Source organism: Sinocyclocheilus anshuiensis, unplaced genomic scaffold (genome assembly GCF_001515605.1).
Source record: "Sinocyclocheilus anshuiensis isolate Anshui unplaced genomic scaffold, SAMN03320099.WGS_v1.1 scaffold1536, whole genome shotgun sequence".
In the NCBI taxonomy this organism is placed as follows: domain Eukaryota; kingdom Metazoa; phylum Chordata; class Actinopteri; order Cypriniformes; family Cyprinidae; genus Sinocyclocheilus; species Sinocyclocheilus anshuiensis.
In genome coordinates this window covers 25,871-48,772 of record NW_015555801.1, presented here as the reverse complement: position 1 = coordinate 48,772, position 22,902 = coordinate 25,871, and the positions used below count along the sequence as shown (strand labels likewise).

Genomic DNA, 22,902 nt, shown 5'->3' with positions numbered 1-22,902 from the left:
ATTTAAATACAAGTGTCAACAGAAGTAAGTATATTTTACCATAAATGCTTGTAATATACATGTCAGTACATTCAGCAGTATTTAACCATATTTCAATGACCACAGAAGTAATGAAATTACAACTTAAGGTAAAAAAGCACTAATTGCTTTCAATATGAATGTAAACTATAATACATTTTCATATAATTGACAATAACATGCAATTGTCAGAAAATATTATATTCAGTTCACAATTAAGTATATTCTTAAATTATATTATTTCCATAAGTGTCCATATACTTCTTAACAAGGGATAGCATCACATTAGTGTCACTTTAGCATGCATTCATGGAAGAATTTGATAAATATTTCAGCTCAAATTGAGTCTGACTTTTAATTGCAGATTTTGAAAAATCATTGCTCAGTTTGAGACTTTATAATGTCTTAAATGATATTTGAGAAACACATGCTCTCAATTTAATCTCATTGCCATCCAAGAGAGACTATTGGGATTTTGTTTTTATTTTGTCTGGGCTGATGTCCATAGTTTTTGTACATCTGTGAGCATAAACGTCCTTCTTTTGTGACCCACAGAAGAAAGGAAGATTAGAAACAACACGAGGGTGATTAAATGAAGACAGAATTTTCATTTTTGGGTGACATTTATCTTTAATAGTATGGTTGATTTTTCGTAATAAGTTGAAGTGTATGTAAAAAAAAAAAAGTTTTTACAACATAAAACCAGTAATCGAGCTTGCTCATGGAAACATAATAATCACAAATCCTTCTTGATTCCTCATGCAGTTTGGCTCCTCGTGTATGTGTGTGTGATTTTCTTATAATCGCAGTTTGCAGAGGAGGATGACGTCCATCTTCCTGTTTGCTTCTGGTTATGGTGACCGTCCACTCCTTCAAGTGTGTAACAAATCCTCCAGCGTGACTCATCAGCGCCTCTTTTTGAACTCTCAAGGTCCCTTGTTTTCCAAAGAATTCCCTGCGGTCACGGGTGTTAAGAGCCTCTTGTTTGCTGACTTAGCCCAAAGGACAACCGACTACTGAATGTTACGTAATGTATAAACGTGAGGAATTTTATATTTTTTAAACGACTATACTGCATAATAACCATTAAAAGCTTATAAAATCTGAAATGTGCCTTCTGTTGGTGTGACCTAGTGCATCTAGGTTGATTGAGTCACATTATGTGACTTAGATGTTACCACATGAAGCATATTTTATCTTGCCTGACTAAACGTTTTTATGAAGGAAGCACAAAAATTGTCCACAGACTGACAGGAATTACGTTTTTGTGGTCATCCAGCATGGATGGAGCTGGAAGCTTCAGTGACATGTCTGGCATAGCAGGAATTCAACACTTTACTGTTTACTAGGCCCCCATGTGGCCCAATGCTCCCCCCCGCCCCACCCCACCATTAACAGAGTAACACAAGCTTTGTTTTAAAGCTTTCTTTTTGGATACAATAAGGAAAAATTTAACATAGTATTTTAAAACATTTACCACTACATCAACCTTAAAATAAAAAATGAGGGAAGATTTCCCTCCTTTTTTTTAACCACAATGCAAGAATGTGTTACTAGGAAAATCAGGGAACCCAAAATATTTTTTTTCTAAGATAACCAGTTTTTATTGTCAAATCAAGCATGCTTTTATGTTTTTTTTAACTGTTAAGATTTTGGATTCACAAGGAAAATTCCCTTAAAGTTTATAGAATACAACAGACACCAAATAAAACATCTATATAAAATAATATCCATCTGAAATTGCCGTCCACAACTTGAAGTGCATGCAAAAAAAAGTTAAGATTTAAATACAGCCATATGGTGTTCCATTCCAGCTTCTCTTGGTCGGACATTTTGCTGCCAAGTTTTAGGACGGCTGTGCGTTCATGATAAGTGACATTTGTTGCACAGGAATATTTTACAGCAAGCAGAATTACAAGGTAGTGTGTGTGTGTGTGTGTGTGTGTGTGTGTGTGTGTGTGTGTAGACATGCATGTGTGCGTAGATCCCATCTCCTGCAGTCGCCTCTTGGAGCAAGGTTGCTATGTTTTGTATCTACAATACTGTACAGTTTATTTTTCTTTGCCTTTCTGCCTCATTTCGGTGGTAAGAAAAATATCCCGTTTGGTGTGGATTCTCTTACAAAGATGGTTTTTAAACATTCAGGACAACAATTTGTTTGGAAGGAAAAGAGAAAGAAGTTTTGGAATACATTTTTGGTAGATTTTTTTTTTTAAATCACTCTTTTTAAACTCTGATCCTAATATTGTCTTTGTCTTCAATGGTGAAGAATTCCGATCAAAGCTTCTTTTAATACTTTAGGGAATTTTCAAACGCCGTGAAGTTTGGCTGTAATGCCCCAAGATTTGTTCTCCCTGAAAAAAAATCATAAAGTAACAATATATTAAACTACAGAGCAACCTTGCTTTGAGAGGTTTATGTTTACTAGTTGTTCTAGCATTCCTGTGCTTGGTATTTCTGTTCAAGTAGCCATGTTCATGCATTAAAAAGCATTTTTTTTTTCTTGACTACAGGGCTTTGGTTCAAATCCATGGGGCATTACTTTAACAACAGAAACAGAATCAAGTCTGAAATCGATGTCAGAATGAAAGCAAGACAAGGTTCGATCTGTCATGTCGTGTTGTTTTTGGTGTGAGCAGAAGTTTAAATCTGAAAGCAACACAAAAATGGTTTGTGTAATGAAAAATAAAACGCTGGTAAAGCAAAGTAGTTTTATTCACACAAATTTAATAAGATATAACAACTGTTTGGTCCATAAATATTTAAGGGGAAATAGTTTCTATACACCATCTTTTTTCAAGAAACAAGGAAACATGGACAATCTTGATAGAACACGTACTGTACTATTAACACGAAGATCAATATATATGATTCTCGGATTTACCAACTAGTTCTGAAAGAGTGCACAACTGCCTTCTATGACATCGCCGCCCCCTTGTAACAGAATACACCATTAAAAAGATCTTCAGAAAAAATCAGATGAAAAACAGAACAGTACAAAACTAGTGAGGCGTTCCAAGGATGGAAATCATTTAACAAACAAACATGTATCTCCTGAATTTCACAAACTCTCGTCCAAGTCGCATAAGGCACATAGTAGAACTGAGTTAAGCATCTACTTCATGAAGTAGATCTAGTGTACCACTTTGTTCTACAACAGAACAAATTTGTCATCACACAAGGAAATGTTTCACCCTAGCGAGGAGCCCCGACCGATCTCCAACCGAGCCGTAAATGGTTTTTTTTCTCTTTTTTTTGGTCTGTTCGGTGGCAAAACGGGGGAAACAGAACAAAACGGGGTGATGTGTGTCGCTCCTAATTAAGTACCACTTTGTTCTACAGCAGAACAAATTTGTCATCACACAAGGAAATGTTTCACCCTAGCGAGGAGCCCCGACCGATCTCCAACCGAGCCGTAAATGGTTTTTTTCCTCTTTTTTTTGGTCTGTTCGGTGGCAAAACAGGGGGGAAACAGAACAAAACGGGGTGATGTGTGTCGCTCCTAATTAACTTCCTGCTTAGCATTCACAAATCACTCATAACGCTTCCTACTGGGCACCATATTGCCACTGAGCGCTGGATATCTTCATTCAGAACAGTTGTTTCACTAGTTGAGGCCCGACGAACGATCCAGGCCAACTTGTGATCGGATTCACACCACATCGTGGCAAATTTACTGTTTCAAATTGTCATTAGAGTCCAGAGTCAGTGATAAAACGGACCTAAATTGAGGTTACAGCATCCACTTGGCATTTAAGGACATAATATACGAATATTTTGTTGCTTGAACATATTTTTGGAAATGTCATCAAATATATTTAGACTTCACTACCAAAATATGCAGTAAACATAGCATGTGCTGTATGCTGACACACTTTGTTTTAATAAACGTGGCGTGTTGAAATTGCAACTATATAAATAAAGTGATCACAAAAACAAATTAACTGACAAGTACTACAAACTCAGCTGCCACGCGGTTGCAAATGCTACACATAGTAGGTCTCGTCTTACATTTCCAAAGGTCTTTCTGTGGTCGCCGAAGGGTTTTTTGTTGTGGAAAATAAAAATAGAATCTGAAAATAAAGGGGCTAAAGACAAAAAAAACCCAAAAAAAAGCAAATCCGTGTTAGAAAAGGTTTGTCAAGGTAGTTTGTGGGGGGCTCCCGGATTCGTGGCTGTCCAAACTAGAGGTCACTGATGTTACTACGGTGATAGAGGGATTGGTCAGGTCAGTTAATGTGGTGGCTGTGCTGGGTGGGGTCAGAGCACCGCTGTCGGAAGAGGGCGGCGGAAGTGACGTGCCGTCAGCCTTATCAACACCCCCATTCTCCTGCCGCAAAACGTTCCTTCTGAATTTGGCCCGTGCGTTTTGGAACCAAACCTGCAAACCAATCCCAGTGTCTTTACTCTTTTTGTGCTTGGCTTCGAATTATTGTCATATTTTTGCCTACTTGTAAGTCATATCATTTAACATCACAAACTTAATCACTACTAAACAATGCCAAAGTTAATCGAAAGCCTCAACTTTTACTTGGGATTCTACTGGAAAACATGGACCATGTTCCAAATTAACTTTTCAAGCTTCCCCAATGGATTTTTATTGTATTTATTTATTTATTTTTTGGTGCACAAGTATTGCCCCTTGAATTATTGCCCCTCTATTTAGTAAAATTTGTGTAACTACATGACCGAACACAACAAAAAATAAAATGATGGATGGATTGAAACGGAAAGCAAGATGATGAGAAGGTGTTGGTGTGGATGTGGAATGAAGTCTACTGTGTGGTGACGCTTACCTGAAGAACTCTTTTGGTCAGTCCTGTCTTTTGGGCGAGCTGTTTTAAGTCCTTGGCATCAGGGTTGTGGTTTATGGCGAAGTAGGACTTCATGGTGCGAAGCTGATGGTGTTTGAACGACGTACGCATGCGCTTGGTCTTCTGGGATGGAGGGTAGGGTTGCTGATCCCGATCCAAATGGTCTGCATCATTCTCGTTACAACCTGAGTGCCAGAACAGGGCAAAAATAAAGCAATGAGAATTATGAGTTTATGAAGTTCAGGAAGATTTTTGACCTGGATCTACATGGTGATTCAAATACAGTGCTGTAATAAGCTATAATAATAATAAAAACATGCAATAAAAAAGGTTCACTTGATTTTAGTTAACTTCATATTAATGATAAAAAAAAACAAACATCAGAATGACATGACACCAGACTAAATTAAATGAATATAAATAAATTGGCAAATCACCCCCAAAGTACATTTATATATAGTAACTAAATTCAAAACAACTGCTTTAAGGCATGTTTGACAAGTAATGTTTTGTTGTTTATTTCATATTCATCTGAGATTTGTCTCCTTTTCATCTTGATAATTTATTGCGTTTAAATGTATAAACATTAATACCAGCAAACTACCTGCAAAAAAACAGCTAAAATGGTTTTATAATCAAAACGGTCAGTTCCACATTTTAAATCGCTGTTTTATTTGATTCATTTGGTAATAAATGCGAAAGATGCTCATTTCATCTCACCGTTTACTTTTATATTTACAGCCGTAAAAATCTACAAAAATGCAAAGCAAGAATTAATATGAATTTAGCTGTGAGGAGAACAAAATGTTCTCACGCGTGTTTACTTCGAGATCTAGATTTCTTTTTTTATATACCACCAGAGGTCTCTATCTACAAGCAACAAGTCTACTGTTGAATTGTTTTTTTAACGAATATAAAAATATATGGTGCTATGTAAAATTATAGATCATTTTGAAATGCAAAACAAAAAACGGTCTAAAACCTAATAACTCTATATTGAAAGTAGCCTAAATAATTTTGAGCTCACATTGTAAAACATGAAAGCAGAAAAACAAAAGTGAAGAAAAGAGAAGACAAAAGATAGAAAAAAACTAAAGAATAACTTTACACTAAAAATATGAGTTTACACAAACAAAAATGCTTAAATACTAAAAACTAAATATGTCAGTAAAAAAAAATGTCAATAATATCGCGGAAGTCGTAGGTTAATAACTTAAGAATGATTACAACTGACAACCGTTTAATTTTGTAAGACAAACTACAGCTTAGGTCTTGATAAAATATTACATCCTTCACAACGCGTTAGTGTCAGGATCAAAAAAGCGAAAGAGTTTAAAGTCGGACTGATGTGCGTAAACGTAACGTGCGCCCGCATGTGTCCAGAGAACAGCAATGACCTTGAAGGGACAGAATCGGAGCTGGTCGAGAGCCAGAGATTCCGACTTCACATTCAATTAACGGAGAACAATTAACAGGCAGATTACCCTTATTTCTCTCCATTCATGAAGAACGGCAGAAGCTTGGCACACAAAGCCACATTTTTCCAAGCAGACAGTAATTGTAACAGCCAAAACAAAACAGGCGCAGCGGGGGAGGCATTACGACGCACGTATGAATTCAAAAAGTAGAAAAAATTTAAGAAAAAAAAAGCGAGGAATGTGAAATAATGGCTGGTAATATGAGGGCAGATACAGGCCTGTAGACGAGGGATCTACACTGCACGTGGGGCTGGGTCACAGGTTCACTCCTTTGAGAATTTCAAATGAGTTGTTTGATGATGCACTAATGAGCGAGGCCTATAATTAATCAGATCCAAACGTCAACAAGACATGCGCGGTATGTTTTACTGTCGCCGAAATAAAATCCGAACACAAAATGAATATCAAACAATTGACGAAAAATTAAGGTTAACATTTTACATTAGCTTACAGTGTCCTATATTACACTAATTCCATTGTTTTAGTAGCCTATATTTAGCCTATAACTGTAATATTTTATACTATTTTATAATCTACAGTAGCCTATTACAATGTAGAATGAACTAGGCAGATTTATAACATTTTTTTGGTAAGTTCGCGATAGAGCGCAGATTTAGGCTACTCGCTACTCTTAGCAGTATAGATGCTACAAGCATCCGAAATGTAGGCTAAATACAATAAAACCACATTTAATGTAATTTGTGTGTAATAGGCCTAACTATAGGCATCTGAACACACTAAAAACACTGCTTTTCCCTTGAACTGAAAGTGGGAAAAAACTAAACTAAACCGTTATAGCAATCAAAATGATTATTAGAACATCATTGGAACATCATAGCTGGTTTGTTACTAGTCCAAGATGATCTACGAGCTTCACCAAGGCCCTACCACCTCATAATCCATCTGATTCATTATCTAGACCAGTTTGGACCCACTTGAAACCATGAAACAACCAACAGCTACAATCAGAGGAGTAATAATCTCCCGTCTATGCCATTATCAATACACAAGCTCTTCTCCTTGTATGACATGGTTTATGCCAAGTTAGCTCATAACAGTATGATGAGTAATGATTATAATCCCGCAGGACAAGTTTTAAAAGTGTCCCACTCTCCCTGAAAGACCCCGTCCCACTTTATCTAGGCTCTTAGAAATAAATGTTCTTTATTAGCATTGACGGTTCCATGAACAACATTCAAACATGAATGGAACCTTAACGTTCTTTATAGTGGAGCAAGTTTCTTCAGGTTATTAAAATATTCTTCACACTAATAAAAAAAATGGTTCTTTTAAGAACGGTTTGCTGAAAGGTTCTTTGGGGAACCAAAAATGGTTCTTCTATTGGATCCTCAGAAAAATCTCAGACCCTCACTAATAATGCAATGCAATTTTGCAATAGATCAAATCAATAAAATACATTTGAGAAATGCATTGCATTATTATTTAGCCTAGCATATAAAGATTCTTGTGATAATTATTACTGAATTTTGCATTTGGTTGTCTGCTGATGTATAAACGGCAATTAAATTAAACGCATTTGTCAATTTTCCCCTTAGTTCTAATGGTAAAAATCAAAGCAATGTTTATCGAAAGCCCAATTATTAACACCTTATGTAGTTAATTAAACTATGCCTACAACATTAACACTGAAGGATATAAAGTGCAATCACAATACAATTTAGGCGTCCATTTGAGCAGCTCTTAATGCACATCTCACCTGAGTTGTAAGAGCCGATATCTATCCCCATCGCCGGACTCTTCCTCTTCCGCGGCCTCCCTTTCTGCACCGTGCCAGTGCCATTGAAGTAAGGCAGCGCGAGCCCTCCGCCTTTGGCCGCTAATTCAGCGTAGTTTAACTGAGGGTGATACTCTCCCTGAATAAGGGTCTCAAAGTGAACCCGGCAGTAAACCAAGTTGTCTTTCATGCCGAAATGGTCACCCGTGGTCAGTGTTTTGTTGCATGTGGTGCAGGTGAAGCAGCTCAGATGGTACACGGAGTCCCTGGCGCGCATCACCATTTCCGAGGCGGAGATGCCGAGGTGGCAGCGGGCACATCTCTGCACGGAGAACCTTCTGGAACAGCACAAGTCATTTATAATCACACTAATCACTTAGATTGGTGATAACTTTAATTAGGTCATTTACAAACATCGCTGAACAGATCAGATCATGTGCATATAGAAATAAATATTCAGTGAAGATATTCTTAAAAGAATTATTTTCGAACCATCTGTTAAAAATTAAGATAGTTAAGCAACATTTTGTTTAACTTTATAAACAAAGTTGAACGTGTTTATAGTGAAACCAGAACAAAAAAAATTCGGATTTCCTTCCTAAATTAAACAATTGCTAGTTTAACTTAAAGGTGGCAGTAAAAACAAACGGCTAAGATTTCAACTTCGAAACAAAAACACATTTTAGACGTGCATTCAGCATGAATTAATTAGATTTATTAGATTAATTTAAGCGTGTCAGTTAATCACTAAAGATCACTATATGGGTCAATGGCTGCCTCTAATGTCACCTGTTCTTTTTGTGCGTTTAAGAAGTTACTAACCAACCGGAAAATCTAAATTATCTGGTTTTATTAAAATGAAAAATATTATTTAACATCACTGAGCCAACCTATATACACAAATTTATACCAACAGAACTCTTTTCTATGAGTTAAATCAGGTAGAAATAGCTTTTTACAATGCAGGGCCTAGTAAAAAGGCCTAATTCAGATTTAAATGAAAGCTTACCTGTAGTAATCCTCTTTGCAGTAAATGCTGCCATCCTTCGCGAAACACGTCAGCTCGGATTCAAGGGCCAGTTTACATTCACAACACTTGAGACACCTTAAATGCCACTGTTTATCAACGGCGAGTAAGTAGTATCTGTCAGAGATTTTCCCACCGCAGCCGGCGCACAGCGCAGGCTTCTCTGGGTTCATGGAGGGCATCGTCTTCAAAAAAATTAAAAATAAAACATGAAGAGATAGAGTGAGTGAACGTTTATGCGCTCAGCAATTGAATTGCAATAGATATAACTACAACTAAATAAAAAAATATATATATTTTTAAATAATTAAAAATATATATAAAAAATAGACGATTAAATGTAATCGGATTGCGAAGTGAATAGCGACTTATTTGTTAAGCCAAAATGAGCTATAATGGATGGTTATACAAGTTATATAGCGTTTGTTTAGGGTTTCCTAAGATGTATATAACAGTGTAGCTGTGTGGTCTATTATAAAAAATACAATTTACAAATTAAAAGTATGCTAATATAATAACAGTAATAATAACAATATAATAGTGTAGCCTATTCTATTTTAAAATTTACATTTACACATTAAAAGCATGCAACTATAATAACAATACTTACAACTTTTATTATTATTATTAATATTACTACTACTACTACTACAGTTTTTGCCTGTTTAATATTATCATATGCATGCCTAAAGTATACAGATGCTATTTCTTTTTAGTAGTGTTTTATCTTTCGTGGCCCTATAAATAGGCTATAACAATTATCCTGTTGTGTTGTAAAAACTGCTCAAATAAAATTTACAATATTTGTAAAAAATCTAGTTCTAAAATATACAATAGTATGTTGGCATACAAACGTTTTTTCATATGTGTTCTTCCCTTTACATGTTAATGAAATACATTTTACTTAAAAATTATAATTGTAGCCTCGCCATGATTTAGCCTACTTTTGAAATCTGTCTGAATATGACTTTTCGTGTTTCTCGAGGCCTGCTAATATTTCAAAACGAGGATCGTACGTTAAAAATTAATTTTCCTCGCTGTGTTTTTAAGTGGGTTACAAACTGTGTGCGACGAGAGTTTTGGGCTGCTGAGATTTGCTCCAACGGAAAATAGCCGTTAAAATACAAATCTTACCGTCTCTCGTCCGTTCATCTGAACGGTTTTAGCCAGACGAGACTCCGATTTAGATCTCCTCTCCATCTCCTCCATGATCCCTTGAATATGATCCCCAGAGATGCCGTGGAAAAGCATGGCTGCTGGACGCAATGTGCAACTGCTTTCTTTCGCCTTGCACCCCACAACTTCCATATACAGCTTTCCGGATCCTTAAAACATCCGAATGGATCTACACCAACAAATTCACACAAATGCAATCAATAGTTTAAAAATAAAGCCGGTGGGATTTGATGGACGGCGCAGGAACAGGCAGGAGAACCAGTCCACTTCTCCACTGTCTTGTTGGGCAGGAGAAAACAAGTATAGTCCGGACGATATAAGGCAAAGCTGAAGTCTGGAGGATGTTTTAAACGTAGATTTTCAGATAGTCCCAATCTCCTACTGGGGATCCGAATGCTTGAAAGTCAGGTTTGGGACTGTGTGTGTTAGAGATCCTGTGTCCTATTTGTGAAGAGAGCAAACGCCTGCCCAGCTTGGGTAATTGGGTAGGAGGAGTCCTCCCTCTCTCCAATGCCACTGATTTCTATTCACCAACAAAGACCTGTCACTCTCTCTTCAAACCAATGGTGATGGGCAACAAAGTCAGGTTTGGGACTGTGTGTGTTAGAGATCCTGTGTCCTATTTGTGAAGAGAGCAAACGCCTGCCCAGCTTGGGTAATTGGGTAGGAGGAGTCCTCCCTCTCCAATGCCACTGATTTCTATTCACCAACAAAGACCTGTCACTCTCTCTTCAAACCAATGGTGATGGGCAACACGAGCTTGGAAAGCACTTGGTATAGACCTTTTACTTCTTTTTAGCTGGTGTTTTGCCAGTTTGACACTTTTTGTGAGGCTTTCTTTTTTTCTTGTAGTTTTTAGCTTATGCTTCTATTGTACAAATGCGTGTAACTGAATGGTTCAAAAGTGTGTGAATTAAGTGCTGAATCATCTGACCTCCCTGTAGTTTTGGGTTTTGACTGTAAAATTGTATCGTAGAGTTGGTTTGGTTTAGTTTATTATCGCGGATTACAGCCACAATGTGCACCTGAAAGCCTGTATGTGTCATTTAGAATTAAACCTCTAAATACAAAATTGTATGTTTTGTTGTTAATGATTTCGCTTATATATTTGCATGCATTTGAAGTATATATATACATATATATATAGAGAGAGAGAGAGGGAGAGAGAGAGAGAGAGAGCCTATAAAAAGTTGTCAGACTGCTTTATCAAGGTGTGTGTGTGTGTGTGTGTGTGTGTTATGGTCTCTTTCTCTTCTGTGTTTGCGGGAGAAAGAGAGAGAAAGGAGCGAGCGAGGGAAGGGGGAGCGATGCTGTTGGGAGGAGGAATAAGCAGTTGTTTACATTCTTTGATTTTCAGATGTCAAACGTCAAATGAATCTCATTGCCACCGTTTCTTTTCTGTACCAATACATACGAGGAATGGTCTAGAACTATATTTGAAAATGATAACAATTACCTCCTTGGTAGCAACATAAATCCAATTATACGTGATAGTAATAATATCAAAGGCAGCATGGATTATGTAGGCGATATTTATGCATCTCTTTATTTACACGTAGCTTTTAAAGCGTAACACTCGTTTCGTTCATTTATTTTATGAATTATTGCTCAAGCGTTGCCTTTTAAAATTCACACACGACTTTCATTAAATGCAGTAATTTATATAGGCCTAATTTGAAATTAGTGTGAGCATTATATCTTTTTAATTTTTAACCTATCATTTACGGGAAAAAGTCTAAGTAGTTCAGACAGACAGCCGCTTCCTTGTGTCATTTTATCTTTATGATCAGTCCAAATAGTTCATTGTTTTAATTAGCTTCGGAATATATTAGTCTTTTCAATGCCCTCCTCTCAAATAATATTCATAAATGATTTCACCCATTAGATAAAGTTCATAAATTCGTCCTAATCTTGAGATATAGCCTATAGCCTAACAGTTCACAACCGTGCGGTTCACTTCACAAAATCGACGGAAAAGATTTATTTCTTTACGTCTGCAAGTCACCAAATTAGCTTTATGTGAGTTCATTTGGTTCAAATAAAGTCTTATAAAAATGTGATGATTAAAAAACGCAATATAGCTACTTTTGCATAAGCAGATTAGTCAGTTCGTTTAATGCCTTGCAATTGCAAATGTAACCGATTATTTTGCTTATACAAAATAAATATTATATTCAATTTTATTTTCACTTGTTATATATATATAACCAACTAGGCTAATTATTTTACTATAGTCGTAAGTTCCACAGCTCTATACGCGAGCAAATTGTATTATTTTATTACAAGCAAAAACGAATCAGGTTGTCCTCCGTTTTATTAAGGAATTATTTGCTCTCTACTCTTTTCTAAAGACCATCAAATTGGTCTCTACCAAACGAAAACCAGTTTAATAATTTGCCTTCTGCAATATTTAGGTTTATTTGTAATGATCTCACAATTTGAGATGTCAATTTTAAATGAATAGCGAAACCATTCATAGCGGATCAGGCTTCAATATAGCTTTACATTAACAATGAATTCGATTTTCAATCTACATTGCATTTTTTCGCCTGCAATAACTTTTACCTGTCTCACCTGCCCTATAGTCTACACGTGCAAATTGAAGGTCTCTCCTCGCCAATTATGCATAAATAATATTTTCGAAACTCTGCAAAGCAAGTCAGTTTATCGTTTACAATGGTAAAACAGTATATTCATGTGCATAAGCAATATAAAAGTGGCATTTTACCGTGAGCCGCAGAGCGCCGTCCTGAAGCCCCAGCAGTGCTGCGGTGAGAGAGATGGATGACGGTGAGACACGAGCGATCCTACCAGCAGATGGGGGCTGTTCCTTGTTTCTCGCGTGAGTGTCAGTTACGACAAATCCAGCGCGAGCACTGAATATACATCAGTTGTCTAATGCACAAGGCCCCTTTCGAGAGTTGTTAGTGGCGGATAGATTCAGAATTTTCTCTTTGAATTTTCTTAATGTTAAATCACTAACTTACGTTAACATTACGCAGTTTTCTTACCTTGAGGCGTCTCGCATGAGGCTACTTCGATAGATAGATAGATAGATAGATAGATAGAACACAATTTACGAGTCCATTGAGTGTTCTAACACGGGTTAGTTGTAATGGCATGAGTTTAACCAATTAGAAATGAGCCACAGGGTTGAAATGGTCATCATACATGATCACCAACCTCTGAAGTGGCAGTAGAAGTTGTAAGATTTTTGTTGTTGTATTTTTACACAATTTTGAGGCGATAAAGTATAATTTCACGTCTGGCTTATAATGAGATTTGTGATAATGCTAATGAATGTGAAATGACAGAACTGATATCATCTGAATCAGCAGGTTCTCGATTAATCTGATATGCAAGATCTATGCAAGCTTTTCGTCTAAAAAAAAAAAGAAAGCATTGCTAAATAGACAGAGAGAGTTGCAACACTTTATAATTTAATTGGCGTTTTGAATTGAAATGTTTCCTATACATTTACCATTTTGAATGAAAATGGTTAGCATTAAATTGGGGATTGCATAATTGTTTTGAACAAGCAAATCCCAATAAATTCATGCACAAAATTTGAAAACTGATGTTCATGTTTTCAATTAGTGTTACAGCCCATCTGGTAGTGAGGTCAGTTGTAACTTTTCTTTCTACTTGACATTAATTTACACAGTTTAAGACGTATAATATTTCTAAACTGCTTTAAATTGTATAAGACCAATATGGGAATATTATATCACATTTTGAGACACAGCACAAAAAAACTGTTACAGACTGAAACAATGTGTTACAACATTCCTAGTCTCCCCTATCACAGAACAAACATGGAACATTTATAAAAGCACCAATTGTAATTAAACTGCAAATGTATTTTATAATGCAGTGTATAACTGGAAGTGCATCCTAGTTCAACCAAAGATAGACAACAACACAAATGTAATATAATGCACAGCTTTGTGGCAACAGTTCAGAGTAATTTAATTTAACAGCTGAAAAGAAACAAGGATTTACCTAATTGGGTTGCTGACTCTAGAAAATCTGTAATAAAAGGTAAAAGTACCAAAGGTACTGGCTGACTGAAGAATGGAAAGCGTTTTGATATCTTTAAATAAGTTACTGGTGTAAGAAGAAAGTCATCTTAACTTGAGAGTTTGGCTTGCGGGCAAACCTTTCATGCCAGGCAAGTCAAAGGGGAGTAGACTTAGGCATAAGTACACAAATAGACCTAAAAATGAAAAACTGCTGTAACATTACCAAAGGCACACTACTAAATTTCCCAGGCTCATTTGCTGTTGACCACTTTCTGCAAATCCATTAACATCAATGTAAAAATCCCCCAGCCATAATCATCTAGAATAATCATAATACTTCAGCATGTCTCATTCAAAATGTCTAAAAAAACTATGGTGGCATACAGACAATTACACAGTAGGCTAACCATGTCCATTTATGAACCATATGTGACGGCTGAACCATGAAACAAATATTTACAAACTGAAGATGGACAACGATTTCTCCAGAGCCATCGTGGTGTACTTTTTTAAGAGGCAACAAAGCTACAGAGCAGATGCTCCTCACCGGTGTTTCGTGCTTTGCTTCGAAGAGGGGACGTTCAGTCTAGCGTGCCTGATGAGGATTTAGCTGCTGTTAAAATCTCTCTCTCTCACTTTCCCTCCCTCCTCACCCCTTTTCTCTTGATGCTGAGCCCTGCTCTGCTGATGCAAGAATCACAACTCCCTGTGTTGACAGATGGAGGATGGCTCCATAGCACATAGCCCGTCCCAACAGTCCAACTGCTGCCTAACCAACAGTTTTTTCACTTCTCTTCCTTTTTTCCTTTTCTTTTTTTTTCCCCTTCCTGCACCACTATACTAAATTTACTAAACCCAATGAAGTTATCCACCTCTGTTACAGTGCTTGCAGGCAGTATTATATTCCTTAAACAGTCTTCGTCCAAATCCCAGACCCTAAATTTGAAACCAACCCCTTTATTCTCCAAAAAACATTATTTTTCTGCCTTGGAAGCACCTTTCAGAATAGTAAAATTTAGAATTTCAACATCTAAGGGTGCATCTCAATTAGCTATAGTTCAGTAATCAATGCACTGGCCAGCGTGTCAGGCATTTCAAGACTGGTCCCATTGTCAAAATTGCTCCAGTATACTGAAATGCTAGCTTCATAGAATTTCCCACAATGCACTGTAAAAACCAGTGAGCGAGTACTTAATATGTTCACTTACTGGTAATGCTGACATGTTTTCTTCAGTCTCTAAAGCAGACAAAAATGAAAGGTGTGAGTCACTGTATGCACATTAAACAAAAATCATACGAGCAGGATATCAGTTCTGACACATTATACATTGATGTTGTTGATAAATAGATAAAACAGATAAATACATAATGATAAATACAGAACCAAGTCACATAAGTGACTTTTTCAAGTATGTACATTTAATCGTTTGCAGGCATTTGAGTCATTAATGTCCCAGTGTTTAGTGCATTAAGACTTTCATTGGCCAAACTATTTTTCACAATATACTAATTCATGACGGAACTATGATTCCCAACGCTGAATATTTTGGATGTCTCCTTAATCTAACACACCTGATTCAACCCACCATCTCATTAGTAAAGGCTCCATGAACTGAAATGTCTGTGTCAGTTAAGAGAGACATCCAAACCGTGTACCGTTGGGGGTACTCCAAGAACAAGTTTGGGAAACAGTGCTCTAAATCATGTACATAACAGTTTACAAAAATGGTTCTCAACCCTGTTTGTGGAGTCTAATCAACACTGCACATTTTGAATGTCTCCCTGATCAATCACCTGATTCAGGTCATCAGCTTATTCAAGAATTCAAGACCTTAAATTAGTGTTTAAGACAAAGGAGACATTCAAAATGTGCAGTGTTGGGGTGGAGGAGGTCCCCAGGAACAGGGTTGATAATCAATGGTCTACAACATAGCTTGAGATGTTGTATACAACTTATACCAACAAAATACATTTTACTTTGTTGTGGAATGATTCCAATTAGGGATGCACCGTAATGAAAATTCTGGGCTTAACAGTTAATGCACTCTGAATTAACATGAACTAACAGTGAACAATTATAATTTTTCAAATTATCATTTACTAACATTAAGAAAGATTAGTAAATACTGTAATGTTGATCATTGTCTTGCATCTAGGGATGCACCGAAATGAAAATTCTGGGCCGAAACGGAAACTGAAAATTCTGGATGCACTTGGCCGAAACCGAAACTGCTTTGTAATGATTATTTATTATTTTAATAAATAATATAAAGTAATTTAGTAAGACTTTTTAATTTAACTCAATTTTAATGATACTGAATCTCTCTAACCATTAGGCCACGACTTCCCATTCATTTAACTAACATTAACTAATGGAACTTTACTGTAAAGTGTTACCTTAATATTAAATATCAATATAATAGTTTTATTCACGTCTATGTAACAGAATCAGATATACATTTTTTTTTTTGGACTAATTATCCAAATAAGCTATTATTATCAGAGCATGTGAGCAGAGCATAGCGTCACTGAAGGTAGTATCATTTTAGCAGCGTTGCCCAGTACAGCTGTACTAGCCTACACCACGTTACAGCACAGTAGCGCTACTGCAAATAGGAACAAGTATACTGCATAGAAATTTCCTGTCAGCGCATTATTTGAGCGGACTTTGCTTTTCCGGTGAGCATGAGCGGTACACGAGCAGAACACACATTTATAGATCGGAATATTGAGCGGAGCGTCAAACCGCGAAATGACTAGAAGAGTGAAACCTGCGTGCTGAACGCTGCCGGAAGGGGAGCGCCATGTAGGCTATATTATTATACTGTATGTATATTTTCGGCCGTTTTTCTCTTTCGGCCGATAACCGCATTTTCTGCTGATAATTTTCGGAGGACGAAAATTTGGTGCATCCCTAATTCCAATCAAAGTAAACTTCAGCTACCAGTTCTGTTGGCAAAGAAGAGTTCCTCAAAGAGTTGCCCTTACCTGTTGGCACAAACCATTTAGCACATCACACTACATATTGGTATTTTTCAGTGGTTTTAATTGCATTGGGCAATCAGGACAACTGGCACTCCAAGCCATAGTGGGAATGGAAGGTGTCTACACCACATTGCCGAGATCACGCTGGCTGATCTCAAGACCATTCCCTATCCTTTCGCATTAGGTAAAGTTAAGGTTTCTCATTGAATGAGTTGACTACCTGATCCCGCCTGAATGGTGCCACATATGGCATGATATGGCCAGACGGTCTGGCTGGAACACTGGGACAGGTCTTGGGGAGATGCCCTACTGTTTTGTGCAGCTATTTACAGTCCTGTCCAAAGGAATCTGGCCCTGTGACTGTCAGTCAGATGTGGTGAGCTTTTTCAGGAGCACTGGTGCAACCATAGGGAAGCCGGTTGTCCATCTGACCACTTTGGTAAGGCTTCAGCCCCAAGGCCGAATGACATTGTCTCTGTTGCATGACCAGACGGGCTGCTCAACTACAGTTTGATTCAACACACACAAACACTGCCAGCAATGGCGTTATGGCCCACACACCCACACACACTCAGAGGGACAGCCCAGATGCTGAAACTGATTTTCCAGCCATCACTCGGCTGACATCCATTCCTCGCAGCCAATACGTGTCATCCTCTGCCTGGCCTGGGCACTTGAATAGCGGGAACAGCAGCAGTCCATGATGCTGCTGAGGGTGCAAGGGTTTGCCCCCAGTCCCCATGAGCTGGAAAGGACAGTTTGCCTGGATCAGTGATACGTTTGGATGCTGGACCAGGCAGACTGTCCCTATGCCTCTAGAAAGTGGCAGTGCATGGACTCTGCTGTAGCATATGCTCTGGCTGAAGGTCAGGTGACGGACTCCAAAGCTCTGCAGATGCAGGAACTGTAGCCCCCACGGCAGCTTGGGTGGGTTTCAATTCAGAGGGAATTACAGGTGAGAGAGCTTAGTGGGACTGAAGCCAGAACCTAGGTGTTTCTGACCTTAATGACCTGCTGATGAAACAAAGGTAAATTTGATAAGCATGGAAAGACAATATAAAAAACAAGATGGCTAATATAGGTAGAAAGACTCATGCAATAAACCACAGATTTTACATAAAATCTGCAACCTTCGGCCGACTTGTATGCACAATTAACTGACAGAGGAAATAAACAGATCTCACCAGATGCTCAGTTTCGATACCAAAGGAATCTCCTGGATGGAGATGCTACTGAAGCATAACCAGTTTCCTTTCTTTCCAAGGTAGTCCCTTGAGGTTTTAGACTCATTTTCCCTTTCCTCACTTGCATGTTTTCTTGTTCAGTTGTTATGATTCCCACACCTGATCCCAGCGCATGACAAGACTAGCGAGCGCATGGCTTGTGAGTTGTTTGCTAAAGCAAGTTTTCTTGAAATCTGTCTGTGCTCTGAGGGACTGAGCGTTGTGTAGCGTTTGCGTCTCAGTCACCAAATACTGAGAAACAGAGAAAGGGACAGAAAGGGAAAAAAAGAACGACAACACTATGCGATCTCTGAAGTCATATGATGCAGAGGAATAAGGCAGACTTGAAAGTTGGCCTATTTCATGGTCAGGCACTAGGACTGGGAAGGGTCTTGAATGGCAATGCATCTACTTTAATGTGACAGACAAGTCCCTAGGCAAAACAAGCAGACCCGTGGCAGGCATGCCCAGGTACTTGATGAGTGTGACACCTTCGCCATTCCACTGGATATGTTGTTGCCGTACGCTCCGCTGGCTCATCTTAGGTTTTATCCAAATAAATTTGCCTCTCATCCGGACTGACGATGCCACAAGCCCCTCGCCTGCCTGTCCTCCCTGGAACTGTTGAGATCATGAATCTCCTTGTCAACGTTCACAGGGCCTTGCTCCTGATAAATGTGCGCCCGCCTTGGGACCCTCCCGCTGCCTGATATCGTGCTCGGCGCCAGTCGGCAAAGCTGGGACAGAGCTCTGCTACACACACATTCCCGCATTCAGAGACCGTTTCCTTGTTCCTGCCCTGCGATGCTGTGTGACAGGTTGGATGGCCAGTGCCTGGGGCAAAATCCTACTTGGCTTTGCATATCTACAGAAAGAGTATCATGTAAATACAATGACTGCACATGATTAGAAATGAAGAGATTTCTCAAAAGCTGTATGTGATCTGTGTACTTACAATGTTTGCGCTGAAATCACAGTTTCAGTGGATGGAAAAGACCAGAGTATCAATCTCAGTTAGACACAGGGGGATATGAATCAGACAGGCAAATATGAAGATGCATATAATGGCCAGGAGGTAGCAGACACTAACAACTGAATGTGATGTACTTTGAATATGATGTACTTTGAATAAATAATCTTTACATGCAATTAAACAATTCTTTATGCGTAAATACACAAACATGCACACAAAACCTTAAATACATACAGTCATTGCTGAAAGGGCCCAGGACCATTTTTTATGGTTAATCTCCTGCACCCTCAAAGTGGCTCAAAGTGTATGCCATTAAGGACCTTTGTACACAGGGCCTTGACATCAACCCTGTATATAGCATATGTAAATTGTACTAGAGCTGTTGAAGCAAAGCCAAAATACATTTTTGCATAAACATGGAACAATTCAAGGAGAACTTTTAGAAAGGTATTTTTAATTAGTTTAAGTTACATAGAAATAATAATAATAAATACTTCTGTGAACTCTTTACATGTACTTTTTTTATTACACATATATTTTAAACATGAAATGAAGCCTTCTAAGCCTATGTATTTAACGTCAACACACATTTATGAGAAGACTTCATTTTCCATGGTGTTTTCTTGGTTGTACATTTACCAGGGAGGAAGCACGTAGTCTGAATTGACAGCTGTCAAAATTAAGATCGCCTCTAACCGTATGAATATTCATCACTGCGGAAATTCCCGCTTGTGGAATTCATCTGACAGAGGAGCACACCAACTCCTGTAAGTCAAATCACAGTGGATAGATGTGATTCAAACCATTTCCTGGAGTGTGGGTTGCACATCTGGTGTAGCGTATTTCATCATTTTAAACAGTGTAAGACGAATGTGCATTAAAAGAAGTCAAAATTCAATATGGGAGCACACAAAATGAGTTGTTCAGCTGATCTTAACATTTACTACTATACATAAAACAAAGAGTTGAAGGTTTTTTCTTAGCAGGATCCTCCACATTAATTTGCCCGTATGGACACTGTCGAGAAAAACAAGAAGTTTAGAGTTAACATATACTGTAAAGTTAAAAAAGAATAGTATCATGTAGACCGTTTGCTATTATTATGTATTGCGAGCTACTGACAGAATGGATCTCCCCTGTCTCAGCATCATGTAATCCATAAAAAAAAATCAACAAAATTTACTCTAAATAAAAAATGCTTACTATAAAATATACACAATACTGACTGGCATTTGCTTTCGGCCCTCTTGTAAAGATATACAGCAGAAAAATATGAAGCTTACATGTCTACAAGCACTCCCGCAGCATCTTCCTCTTTTTCTATGTGCAAACTCAGTGAACACACTGTAGCCGGTTATAGGGTCAATGGATGTTCTTTTCTGATTCTGTGAACAGATGCAATTTGGAAATGATCATGTGTTTTTTAATGTTAAAATATCATAAGACTGTTTATAAGGATCAGTGTTCCTTAAGAACATATTTCAGGGTAAAATATCACATTTCTACATGTTTATAATATAAATACATATACTTTATAATTACAATTGTTTTTAAAAAGTTGGAAATTTAACAAGTCTTTAGCATTAATGAAAATACAGTGGGAAACACAATACAAACATGTTTCTTAAGCATCATTCCTCATTCCTGACTCTTCCTCAGAGAGCGCCGGCTTCATTTATGACAGCCTTCGACGCCAAAAGGGCCCGAGGCACTTTTTGTGGCATGCCATTTCAGATGCCATCCTTTGGCTCCATAGTGAAGCTGACACTATCTGTGCATCCTCCAACTCTACGGGTCTTCCATAACTTTCCCTCGGCCATCAAACTACATTGCTCCTGACAGCCAAAAGGAACTTTCAAAAATGACCCAGTCTTATATACATAAGTAGCCAGACTAGTCTGCAAGTAAGAGGTATAGTGTGCTCTTTTTGTAGTTACCTAAGAATGTAAAAATGTCCTTAGAAGTGTAATTCCATGATAATGCCTAATACTACTGAACCATCTATGTTGTTTAGGTTTTCTCACATAGGTCACTGATTTAGACTCTAGCGTATCTACATGAGTCTTTTTAAATGTGACACCAGCTGTTAGACTTGTAGTTTATAAGCGTTTGATTTTGCTCTTACCTTGCACGTGTCCATATGGAGTTCATTAATTAATCTGTCTTCATCTGGGTGCTTTCACACCTGTAGATTGATTGCTTTGTTCCGAAACAGGGATTAAAATTATTACAATGTTGCTTTTTATTCTTGGTGCAGTTCGCTTTCACACAGCAAAGTTTCTAAAAGGACCAAATTTGTTACAAGTCATGCGCGAGGAAACTGTTCTCTCATTGGTCAAAGTTTCATTTTCCTGATGAATCCTGGACTCCTGCTCAAATCGATAAATTAAAGGTGCAATAGGTGATTGTCTTCAGAAACATTTTTTTGTTATGCTGGTTGAAAGTCTCTTCACATCCCCATAGCAATAATTAAGTTAAGTGGTCTAAATGTATTTATCTGTATTTATATATTCTGTGGAAGGCGTAGGACCAAGAAATGTTCGTCCAATCAAAACGCTTGGTCCGAGCGTTTTAATTGACTTTCCTACCTGCCTGTCAACGTATGTATCTGCATACATCTGCGCACACGGTTCGCGCAGACAGGATACATCATCAGCACGTTCACGCATGCTGTGCAGACAGAGCGAGAATGGCAGACAAACATCAACAACACGATCTTCCTTCTTGGTATTGTAGTACTTTTAAAGTTTTCTCACCGGTGAATGACACATGATATAGCCCAGCGGTTCCCAATTCCAGTCCTCGCGATTCAGAAAACCAGCTCGTTAGAAGTGAGCTACGTGCATGAACTGTGTTCCGATCCATATGATCCCTACACAGTGTTCATTGCTCCCTCGTCCCTGAGCGGGGGAAATCCGTTGAAGTTTACTTCACTTCAGAACATGGGCTGGAATTGGGAACCGCTGATGTAGCCTATTGTAGTAATGTTGTCTGGTATTCTGGTCTGTGAGCGTAAATGCGTTCAGGGGGCGTGGTTTTGGACAGCGATTGCAGGGAGGGTGGGAAGTTGGCTTTCAGTGCTATCAGGCTAAAGTTAACATTTTCCAAGATCTCCTACTGCACCTTTCATATAAAGGCAGCTACAAAAAAACAAAAAAAACAACAATAAGCCCGCGAAGCTGTTGTCGCTCTATCCTGACGGATGACAGCGAGCTAAGTGGATTCCCGGAAAATAAACGTGGAATTTTGACCAGTTTTTAAAAAAATGCACCAACTACAAAGAAAAGCAATAAGACGGCATTATAAAATGAAAAAGTGCGCTTTGATTTTGAATGGCGAAGACCTGCTCACCCACAAACCTTCACAGGTTCATTTTGAGGTATTAGCAAAACAACAAAGCTAATGCTTTTCAGCATAGGATCGGATTGCTTTCTCACTACAACTGAACCGC

The 22,902-nt window shown here is 38.0% G+C and overlaps 1 protein-coding gene across 3 annotated transcripts; it reads right to left on the bottom strand.

The window, feature by feature from the left end:
- Window positions 1-2,279: 2,279 nt before the first annotated feature.
- On the bottom strand, window positions 2,280-13,039 carry LOC107674936 (LIM/homeobox protein Lhx9). 3 transcript variants are annotated; one of them, XM_016469095.1, is made up of 6 exons: window positions 12,977-13,039; window positions 10,207-10,417; window positions 9,055-9,257; window positions 8,028-8,383; window positions 4,815-5,017; window positions 3,365-4,399 (listed from the first exon to the last, which is right to left on the bottom strand). In XM_016469095.1, the coding sequence occupies exons 2-6, from the start codon at window positions 10,378-10,380 to the stop codon at window positions 4,145-4,147; spliced, it is 1,191 nt and encodes a 396-aa protein (XP_016324581.1). In that variant the 5' UTR covers window positions 10,381-10,417; window positions 12,977-13,039; the 3' UTR covers window positions 3,365-4,144. The 3 variants fall into 3 exon arrangements, with proteins under 3 accessions (XP_016324583.1, XP_016324581.1, XP_016324582.1); XM_016469097.1 differs by lacking the exons at window positions 3,365-4,399; window positions 12,977-13,039 and adding an exon at window positions 2,280-2,372 and having other exon boundaries at window positions 10,207-10,503; XM_016469096.1 differs by lacking the exon at window positions 12,977-13,039 and having other exon boundaries at window positions 8,028-8,380; window positions 10,207-10,503.
- Between the last annotated feature and the right edge of the window lie 9,863 nt (window positions 13,040-22,902).

What these genes read in the sequence shown, in the direction of transcription:
- LOC107674936 (XM_016469095.1), bottom strand. Translation starts at nt 10,380, where the DNA reads ATGGAAGTTGTGGGGTGCAAGGCGAAAGAAAGCAGTTGCACATTGCGT. An exon ending in TGCAAAGAGGATTACTACAG is followed by an intron (nt 8,384 to 9,054) that starts GTAAGCTTTCAT and finishes GTGCTGTTCCAG; the next exon opens with AAGGTTCTCCGTGCAGAGAT. An exon ending in TGACCAAAAGAGTTCTTCAG is followed by an intron (nt 4,400 to 4,814) that starts GTAAGCGTCACC and finishes ATTGGTTTGCAG; the next exon opens with GTTTGGTTCCAAAACGCACG.